The sequence below is a fragment of the Sinocyclocheilus rhinocerous genome, unplaced genomic scaffold (genome assembly GCF_001515625.1).
Source record: "Sinocyclocheilus rhinocerous isolate Xijiao unplaced genomic scaffold, SAMN03320098_v1.1 scaffold2061, whole genome shotgun sequence".
Taxonomy (NCBI): Eukaryota; Metazoa; Chordata; class Actinopteri; order Cypriniformes; family Cyprinidae; genus Sinocyclocheilus; species Sinocyclocheilus rhinocerous.
In genome coordinates this window covers 145,167-156,364 of record NW_015633531.1, presented here as the reverse complement: position 1 = coordinate 156,364, position 11,198 = coordinate 145,167, and the positions used below count along the sequence as shown (strand labels likewise).

The 11,198-nt window shown below is 38.5% G+C and overlaps 2 protein-coding genes across 2 annotated transcripts in view; both read left to right on the top strand.

The window, feature by feature from the left end:
* The window catches only part of LOC107744224 (cysteine protease ATG4A-like), a 5,793-nt gene extending 3,125 nt beyond the window's left edge, over nt 1–2,668 (top strand). Inside the window, exon 5 of the mRNA XM_016557751.1 lies at nt 2,550–2,668. Within this exon, the coding sequence (XP_016413237.1) occupies nt 2,550–2,668 (119 nt within the window). The remainder of the gene's footprint in view (nt 1–2,549) is intronic.
* LOC107744220 (plexin-B2-like) overlaps nt 1–11,198 on the top strand; it is a 125,798-nt gene that overhangs the window by 47,992 nt on the left and 66,608 nt on the right. The gene's annotated exons all lie outside the window — the stretch shown is intronic.

Below are 11,198 nucleotides of genomic sequence, written 5' to 3'. Positions count from 1 at the left end.
GTCAGTATATTTCCTGAGAACTTCAACACTAATGTTATCCCATGCCTTCTGCAACTCAAGCCAAAGCCTTTCCTTTGAATATACAATAGCCTAAATCTGTCTGGTTTATTTTCCAACTCGCCCCAAATTTGCTCGATGGGGTTGAGGTCTGGACTTTAAGGGGGCCAGTCCATCATTTTCAATGTTCCAGCAGATTCCTTCTGTCGCAGGTAGTTCCAGCAATAGTTTGTTTTATGGGTATTGTAATGGCCAATTCAACCAAAACAACTGAAACTACCACTGCCACAACAACTGCCACCACTGTATGTATTACACATATTTATTATTATTATTATTATTTTAGTGTCATTTCCACCACAGTGTTATTTTCTACCATGTCTCAATTACGTATTGTGGAATTGATATCTTAAACATTTTTAAAACGATAAGACTGATTCCATTGTATTGCTAAGACTTAATTTTATAGCTATCATTTTATATATCTAAAATATTGTATTATATTCACTTAATTTAGTATAGTATATATTAATATAGTAAAATATTACGTAATTGCATAATTAAATTATGGTATTTCATTTATATGGTATTATATGGTATTATTATATGGTATGGTTTTATTATATGGTATTTTATTGATTTTTCTCTGTATTGTATGTGGGAAAAATTTAATATTACTATTATATGAAATATATAAAATGTATTTTAAATTATATATACATACATACATACATACATACATTGTGTGTGTGTGTGTGTGTGTGTGTGTGCGCGCGTGTGTGTGAGACTTATTTTTTCATGTTGTAAGAAACTGGGATAAAATGATGGGATCTGTACTTACAACACATTTGAATATAATATAATGTAATATAATTTTGAAGTTTGTTCAACATGCATAACATATGATTAAATATTATAAATAATTAAATATAACAAATATTATTAAGTATTAATGCTGTCGAACGCGATTAATCGCATCCAAAATAAAAGTTTTTGTTTACATTATACATGTATGTGTATTGTGTATATTTATTATGTTTATATAAATACATACACATACAGTATATATTTGGAAAATATTTACGTTTATACATTTATATATTCATATTCTTATATTTTATATTATATATAAATATATTTAATATACATAACAAATTTTCTTAAATATATGCATGAGTGTGTTTGCATTTGTATATACGTAATAAATATAAACAGTATACACACATATTATGTAAACAAAAACTTTTATTTTGGATGCGATTAATCGTGATTAATCGTTTGACGGCCCTATTAAGTATATTAATTTGCATAGTATAAATCTTGTTATATATATATATATAAGTAAATTTATATTTATGATTTTTATATTTGTATAAAAATGTAAAACTGGGATAAAATAAAGCAATCTTTACTTATAATATTTATTAATTTATTGAATATTTTTACATAAAGTAAAACTTTTTAAAACTTTTTTTTTTTTTGCACTGTGTATGAAATGTAAAAAAAGAGAAAAGTATTGTATAATGATTTTTTTTTCTTTCATTTTGTAAGATTGAAAGTCTGGTACATGAAATAATAACATATATGTGAACACATACACATACACCTGTGAACAGTAGTACTTGTTTACCAAAGAATGAAAAGATTTTAAAAGTTTTCTTTTTTATTATATTTAAATCTGTTCTCCCTTGCCACATAAAAGTGTCCAAAGTTGAAGAAACACCTAAACGTGTGTGTGTGTCCTCTCTGTCAGTCAGACGTCTCCTCATGACTCCAGAGGAGCAGAGAAATTGGCTTCACTCAGCAGAGCAAGAAACAGATAGCGCGAGTCGACTCCATCTAGAACTCATTTAGGGATTGAATCATCAGTTTCCATTTGGACCTTCTAAATGTTTGTGCAACCTGGCCTCGGACGTGGCACTATAATATTTATTAATTTATTGAATATTTTTACATAAAGTAAAACTTTTTAAAACTTTTTTTTTTTTGCACTGTGTATGAAATGTAAAAAAAGAGAAAAGTATTGTATAATGATTTTTTTTTCTTTCATTTTGTAAGATTGAATGTCTGGTACATGAAATAATAACATATATGTGAACACATACACATACACCTGTGAACAGTAGTACTTGTTTACCAAAGAATGAAAAGATTTTAAAAGTTTTCTTTTTTATTATATTTAAATCTGTTCTCCCTTGCCACATAAAAGTGTCCAAAGTTGAAGAAACACCTAAACGTGTGTGTGTGTCCTCTCTGTCAGTCAGACGTCTCCTCATGACTCCAGAGGAGCAGAGAAATTGGCTTCACTCAGCAGAGCAAGAAACAGATAGCGCGAGTCGACTCCATCTAGAACTCCATTTAGGGATTGAATCATCAGTTTCCATTTGGACCTTCTAAATGTTTGTGCAGCTATGGCCTCGGACGTGGCACTCGCCCCGAAGCTTAGTGTGTGATGGTTTTGGAAGCGGACCGGGGACAGACCTCGAGTTTGGATGAGCCGTCCGATGCCACAGGTGATAATCACGGCCGTGTTTGTGCGCTGTAATTATCAGCAGAAGGCCGCAGAGATAAATGCTGGGGAATGAGAGCGAGCGACCGGCGGTTATCCGAGCCCAGGTTGAGCATCGATGGAGATTTTAACAGTAGCGTGTCGGCTAAAGCCTGGCTTTGATGTTGCCCAAACCCGCCTGAGCCCTACTACATTTCCTTATAGGCCAGATATGATGGGATAACGCGTATGTGTGTGATCATATCTGTCTCAGTTTAGTCATGTGGGAAATTTAAGCACTTATTTAAAACAGTGGCAGCACAATAAAGGGAGTTCTCAGGTACATCTCAGACGGCTTTAGTTTCTGAAATTTCATTTGTAAAAGTCGATTGAAATCCGTCTCGTATCACATCCTTAAGACTTTTCTGCCTTTAAAGGGAACATATGATGAAAGACAGGATTTTGTGGCTCTGTGAAACTCAAAGCTCCTCCTCAGTTCACCCTCAGCATTGATGTGCGGTCGGTCACATTAGCGAAATTTTGCTAGCAAAAAACGTCTATTTCTATAACAATGCGTGAGGCACAACTCACACAGAAGTGACTATTAAACCAAGCAGATTTATTTTGGTCAGCGTGACGAATCTGAACGAACCTCTGTGGGGTAGTCATTCGTCCTCACACAAAATTTCCGATCGCGTGGATTCCTATTAAAACGACTGGATTTCGCCTGCAAAATTTCACCGAACAACAGTAAAGTTGATCTCACTTTTAGTGGAAACTACAGACAGAAGTTGCAGAAACTTCAGAAAATCCTCAAAGTATGAAGTCACAACTTGAAATGCATTTCAAGTTAAGCATAACGCACATCTGACCACATTTATTTATCGACGCCTATTCTTTATTAACCAGTGAGCGTGCAGTGTAGACAACTTTGTTGATTATAATGGGAACATTCATCTAATTTTATTGTATTGCAACCTGCCTTTCACTTCCAAGCAGACCAGAATAAAAAGCATGAACAATCTAATAACAAATTATGCTCTTGTGATTATGGATATGCACTGTTCATTTCACTCTCGAGCCTGTAATGCAGGGCTGAAGCTGGGGTTTGCAGGGCCCCAGTGCAGGTTGTACTTGTGGGCCCTGTTTGAAATCGTGTAAATAGTACAAATAAATACAGCGGGTAAAATAAATATTGAACACGTCACCATTTTTCCTAGTAAATATATTTCTAAAGGTGCTGTTGACTTGAAATTTTCACCAGATGTCGGTAACAACCCAAGTAATCCATACATACAAAGAAAACAAAACATATACGTTCAAAAATTAAGTTATGTGTAATAAAATGGAATGACACAGGGAAAAAGTATTGAACACATGAAGAAAGGGAGGTGCAAAAAGGCATGGAAAGCCAAGACACCAGCTGAAATCTATTAGTAATTAGAAAGCAATCCTGCCCCTTGTCAGTGGAAATTAATATTAGCTGCTTATTAGCTGGTTCAGTCCCAGCGCCTACCAGGATGATGAAGATGAAACAAGGGTGGACATTTCAGCAAGACAATGATCCCAAACACAGCCAAGGAAACTCTCGATTGGTTTCAGAGAAAGAAAGTAAAGCTGCTAGAATGGCCAGCCAATCACCTGACTTGAATCCAATAGAAAATAAGAACTAACGATCAGTTCATAGAAGAGGCCCACAGACCCTTCAAGATTTGAAGACTGCTTGTGTGGAAGAATGGGCCAAAATCACACCTGAGCAATGCATGCGACTAGTTTCTCCACACAGGAGGCTTCTTGAAGCTGTCATTACCAACAAAAGGCTTTTGTACGAAGTATTAAATTAATTTCAGTAGTTCAATACTTTTTCCCAGTGTCATTCCATTTTATTACACAGAACTTAATTTCTGAACTTATTTGTTTTCTTTTCTTTGTATGTATGGATTATTTGGGTTGTTACTGGCATCTGGTGAAAATTTCAAGTCAACAGCACCTTTAGAAATATATTTACTGGGAAAAATGGTACTTATAAAATAAAATACTTATTTTACCCGCTGTAAATAGAACAAAGATACAAATTAAACAATGTTTAAGTTTTTTCAAGTTTGTAGGTGTCCAGGTACAGAAACCGAATAATCAAATGTAAAATATCATTGCATAGTCTTCTCCGTATAAATTAATATAGATTAATTCTTGTTAAAACTGCAAAGTAATTCAGTAAAGAGCAGTGAGTGATTTTCTCTCATTTAATTTCTTGGATTAACATTAACAGCTAGTAAAATTCCAATAAAGCGCCAATGGGAGGGGAAAATTCTGCGGGTGATTTACTGACAATGCACACATTAAAGAACACAGACACAGTTAGATCATTTCCATAATGACCAGCGCAAATTAGCGCCTGCTTTAAGACATGCTTTTTTTGGGCGTTAAATAATGATGCAAATACCAGTAATTTGACGAGCGCAAACGTTAGTAAATCACGTTGTGTGATTCATTTTAATACTCTCCTCCCATAAATTTTGCGTCTGAAAGGGAAACTCCTACAAATGCATATTCAATAAGGTCAGGCGCAAAAATAACTGCCCACATCTTTTCAGCACTAATTCTTCACTGCGCGTCTTTAGTAAATCCTGACAGTACTATTTTAACGGCAAAAGACGGTTTGTGCTGGCGCACGCTGTTAGTAAATCTGGCCCAGTGCATCCAATTTAATGATACACTTCCGATTTCTTTCATCACTATTTATGTTCACTTAAAGGTGCAATAGGTGATTGTCTTCAGAAACATTTTTTGTTATGCTGGTTGAAAGTCTCTTCACATCCCGATAGCAATCATTAAGTTAAGTGGTCTAAATGTATTTGTCTGTATTTATATATTCTGTGGAAGGTGTAGGATCAAGAAATGTTCGTCTAATCAAAACGTTCGGTCCGAGCGTTTTAATATGCTTTCCTACCTGCTTGTCAACGTATGTATTAGCATACCTCTGTGCACCCAGTTCGCGCAGACAGGATACTCATCAGCGCGTTCCCGCACGCTGTGCAGACAGAGCGAGGATGGCAGGCAAACATCAACAACCCGATCTTCCTTCCTGGTATTGTAGTGCTTTTAAAGATTTCTCACCTGTGAATGACACATGATGTAGCCCAGCGGTTAATCCAGTCCTCGCGCCAGCTCGTTAGAAGTGAGCTACGTGCATGAACTGTGTTCCGATCGATATGATCCCTACACAGTGTTCATTGCTCCCTACTCCCTGAGCGGGGTAAATCCGTTGAAGTTTACTTCACTTCGGAACATGGGCTGGAATTGGGAACCTGATGTAGCCTATTGTAGTAATGTTGTCTCTGGTCTGTGAGTGTAAATGCGTTCAGGGGGCGTGGATTTGGACGGTGATTGCAGGAAGGGTGGGACGTTCGCTTTCAGTGCTATCAGGCTAAAGTTAGCATTTTCCAAGATCTCCTATTGTACCTTTAAGACATAACCAAACATTTTTTCGCTACAGGTATTTCGACATAATTTTGGATTTGTCGGTTCAAGAGCAAGAAGCGGCAAAACTCAATTTGTTGTTCAAGGGCTGTGAGACGTGGCTCTCTGCGTGCGCACTGAACACAGCTCGCGAGTGCCAAATTAAGTGTTTATATGTTTTTGATTGTTTGGTTTTTTTTTTTAGATTTATTTTTTGGCGTTTTATGCCTTTATTTGGATAGGACAGTAGCTAGACAGGAAGCGAAGTGGGAGAGAGAAAGAGAGAGGGGGGCGGGATCGGGAAAGGTCCACAAACCGGGACTTGAACTCGAGACACCCGAAGCGCAACAGCACTATATGTCGGTGTGCTGCCCACGAGGCCATCGACAGTGACTTGTGTTTGTGTGTTTAAACTGGCGATGTGTATTTGTTCGTTTAGATACAGGAGGATGCGAAGGAGAGCTCAGTTTGGCTGTCTGTCTGTGTACGCACCAATCACAGCACGCGAGTACTCAGTTCTTTCGCATCTTGTGCTTAAATGGGTTAAACTCTTTTGAATGTTTAATTTTGGCAAGTCTTAAAAACACGTGCAATTGATAAGCTTTCATGAAAAATCTTCAACTGTCCTGAGCGTCTTTTTAGGCTGGCCTCGGTCAGTCAGTTGAAATCGCCGCACTTGTTTTGTTAAATAATAACATTATTGTGTGATACTGAGATGGTATTTTATTTATCCTGCTAGAAAGTGGGAGTTTGAGAGTTGGAGTTAAAACCAGATCATGAAAGCAGCTGTCAGGCTGTCGATTTATTCTTGCCAAATCAGGAACCTCTGGTGTGAAATATAAGTCTTTTAAAAGCATTACTGAAAGAACGGCCTCTCTGAATGGAGGATGGCCCACGCTAGCCTGATTCCTGACCGCCCGCCGGCCGCTGTGATTGACGGCTCTCTGATCATCTCCCTGATTTCAGAACCTAATTATCCGACACGTCTGCGCGTCAGTCGCCGCTATCACCCACTAGATCAACAGAGAGATGGACAGAGAGAGGGAGGACAGTCGTTAAAGCATAACTAATGCGATATGAGTCCCACCAGCACCAAAGCAGGAGAGAAATATAATTAAGGATCAGATGTCAGTCTGTTTGGATGCGCGCTGGTTTCTTATAGCGCTGCAGAAGAGCTATTTTTAGCACAGATGACCACAGGATGACAAGAAGGGTCAGGCGTGACCGGTAGCCACTGTCCTTATGACACCTGCGCTGGACCCAACCAGGTGCGCGAGAGATAAACGCGTGCGAGAATTGCTGGCCTGTGCAAAAACACAGCGAGAATCACCTTAGCGCAAGAGGAAAGCGCGCAACACTGCAGTTCCCGTGCGTTATTTCTGACCTCTTTTGTTGGAGTTTGTGCTGCTCGGCCGGAGACTTTCAGAAGTGCTGAGGGGACAGAAAGGAGGCCGCGCAGCTGTGCCGGATGGTGGGTGAGTGGACTGGCGGGTGTCTCCGCTCGTTTACAGCGGTGACATTTGGTGGAGAGGGATGTGGAGAAAGCGCAGACGTGTGTATGTTGATCTTAAGGAAAGGTCAGGCCTGTCTCCACGGAGCTAATCAACTGCTGCTCTCGGCGTCCCGGCCGCTCGTGAGCATGACTCTTCATTTGCATGCATTTGTAAACGAGTGTGTGTGTGTGTGTGTGTGAGCTGCACATGAGCTTAAATGGTCAAAGAAAGAGAGAGAGAGAAGCTGAATGGGATCTATCTATCTATCTATCTATCTATCGTTTTATCTATCGTTCTAACCAGTGTTGGGGGTAACGCATTACAAGTAACACAAGTTACGTAATCAGATTACTTTTTTCAAGTAACTAGTAAAGTAACGCATTACTTTTTAATTTAATTTAATTTAGTTACTTTTTCAAATAAGTAACGCAAGTTACTTTTTTTTCCAATTTATTGATTGACAGCTCTCTCTAATCCCATTTTATTAACCAATATCTTTGCTGCTGACCTTTGATGATCCAGTTCAACCGTACTAATAAGCCAAAATTACTCTAGACAAACATTTGTGTGTCTTTTTTTATTGCTGAAGTGTGTTGAAATTTCTTCTTCTGCATTCTACTGTACGGACGTAAATTTACTTTCCCTTCAGCCTGAGGCTTATTCATTTCACTTTTGGTGTGAAAAGGCTTTTATATTTGCCAAAAATAGAACTTTTTTTATTTTAAAAACAAACAAGCAAGCCCTGTCCATATTAAAAAAGTAACGGAAAAGTAACGTAACACATTACTTTTCATAAAAAGTAACTAAGTAACGTAATTAGTTACTTTTTTATGGAGTAATGCAATATTGTAATGCATTACTTTTAAAAGTAACTTTCCCCAACACTGATTCTATCATTCTGTCATTCAATCATTCTGTTGTTCTATCTATCTATCTATCTATCTATCGTTCTATCATTCTATCATTCTATCTATCGTTCTATTGTTCAGTCATTCTATCGTTCTATCATTCTGTTGTTCAGTTATTATATCTATCTATCTATCTATCTATCTATTTATCTAAGTCATTCTGTCATTCTATCTATCTATCTATTTATCTATCTATCTATTTATCTAAGTCATTCTGTCATTCTGTCTATCTATCTATCTATCTATCTATCTATTTATCTATCTATTTATCTAAGTCATTCTGTCATTCTATCTATCTAGTCATTCTGTCTATCAAGTCATTCTATCTATCTATCTATCTATCTATCTATCGTTCTATCTATCGTTCTATCTATCTATCGTTCTATTGATCATTCTACTGTTCTACCGTTTTGTCTTTCTATCTATCCAACCATCCGTCCATTGTTTGTATAATTCTAAAAAATAGGTAACTTCAGAGAGAGTGTAACTTTAAGCATTTCTTTCTATTAAAATCTTTTTTAATAAGTAGTGCAATATTGTCCGTTTTTTAGACTTGTAACACTGAAACACTCACACAATACACATGAACATACTCAAAACACTCTTCTTTTTTTAACGCTGGTAGTTAAAATTCAAACAGCTCAGAAATGTCCTGCAGTAATGTAGTACTCTCGCTGTCTCAGTGCTGGTTAAATGCTCTCATTAGTGTGTAGAGACTGGGGGGATTTGCTGAGTTGGGGTGGCTCTGTAATGCAGAACCTTCACAGCCTGATAATTGTGTTTGTATTGCAGTTACCCAGCAGCTCTTTGACTGACAGCTCGGGAGCGCTGAGCATTTTGTGCTGTCGGAGACTCCAAAACCAGAATGAGCAGAACCACTAAACGTGACTCTCCACTGCATAAAACACTCTCTACAACACAAAAATCATATTTCTAGTGGAAAAGACACAGATCCTGATTAAAGAAATCTCATGTTTTGCAGTGTGCTCGGCATATAAGAACAAATATGATTTTAAAAGAAAAGTGAAACATCCCTGGTAAAATGGGTGAATGTTTGCTTTGTTATTATAGTGTGTATTATTTATAAACGTAGATGGACTCGTGGTCCTCGTGTCCCAGCAGAGCAGCGGTGTGCATCACTGTCAGTGACCTGCAAAGCTTTTATTGGCTTTATTTATTTAGCAGCCAGCGGGAGGAGAATCTGATTTCTCCTGCTCTCGTCGTGTTGACATTGCGCCTGAAGATGCTGATGGCGGTTCAAAGTAGAGACCTGCGCGGGACGGATTTTTCAGGCCCGCTCACGCAAGATTCTGTCCCGCGCCCGCCCGCTCCCGCAGAAAAAGATCTTATCTTGGCCCGCTCCCGCCCGCGCCATTCATGTTTTGTCCCGCTCCCGCCCGCAAAAGCCCGCATAAAAGTAATCTATATAGACTTTTTTTCAGCACATCAAAGAAATGTACATTCAATGGTTCTGTAACATCTCCTAAGATCCACAACATCCCAGCATAAATGCTCCCGATAAAATATTTGTTATTTAGGCTAAGCATCAACATTCACAAACCACTGTAAATTTTAACAGAAAAGCAAGCATAGGCTGCTGCGAGCATGGTTTGGCATGGCAGAATGCCAGCAGCGCTTCCTTTATTATCACTAAAAGCTGACATCTCAGGTCAGCGCGATCTCATAAAGCTCTGTTATAACACAATGAACATATGCACAATGAATCTTTCACAATGTCTACACTTCTTGTGTTAAAATGAGACGATTCGCGAGCACGCAATTTCAGCACTGCGGTGAGTAGATTCTAACTTAATCACCTCTGGTTGGCCATTGCTTTCCAGAAATCAACAGCTGAGTCTGTGATTGGCTACATTGCGCAACCCTTTAAACACGTGTTATAAATAGAAACTCTGCCTAGCTTGCGCGTGTTAATCATTTAAATGTTATTAGTTGTTCTTTTTGCTTATGTGCAACACATTAATAACAATTTATATGTTTAGGACATTTTATGTTTAGATCATTTCTATTTTGCAGGAGTCCCGCGAATCATTTTATTCTCCCGCACACACAAGAGTCTCTTCCCACCCGCACTCGCCCATCAAGAGTTGTCCCGCGCTGCACCCTGTTGTGTTGGGTCCCGGGGTACTCCCACGGGAGTGCAGGTCTCTAGTTCAAAGCGCACAGGTGTTACAGGCACGATCTGCCGTTTGGAAGAGTCTACAAACACACACACATCCAGAGCTCAGTCACTACTCGTCTCTGACCTTTGACCCTGATTTCACAAGCCAAACAAAAGCTCGCCCTCCTCCTTTCTCTCTCCTGTGCTATATTTGGAACAGTGTACTGTGCCTACAATATGCAATATGCAACAATAATTGTTTCAGACAGTAGTACTGTGTGCCACATTGACCTTGTCCTTGGATGTTTTATTAAAGGGTTAGTTCACCCAAAAATGAAAATTAGGCTGTGTTTTACTCACCCCCGAGGCATCCCAGGTGTATATGAATTTCTTCTTTCAGATGAATCCAGTCGGAGTTATATTAAAAATTGTCATGGCTATTCCAAGCTCTATCATTGCAGTCAGCGGGTGTTGCAGTGCTTCAGTCCAAAAGAAGTGAAATAAAAAGCGCCCATCCATAAAAAAAAGTGTCTCACACGGCTCCGGGGGGTGAACAAACGCCTTCTGTAGCGAATCGATGCGTTTTTGTAAGAAAAATAACCATATTTAAAACGTAATAATCAATTTAATCTAGCTTGCGCTCACTGTTGTAAACAGAAGCAGCTCCGGGCGGATAACGTATGAGTTCAGCGCTGCGCATGTGCCGCTCAGAAGTGACGAACACGGAAGCGCAG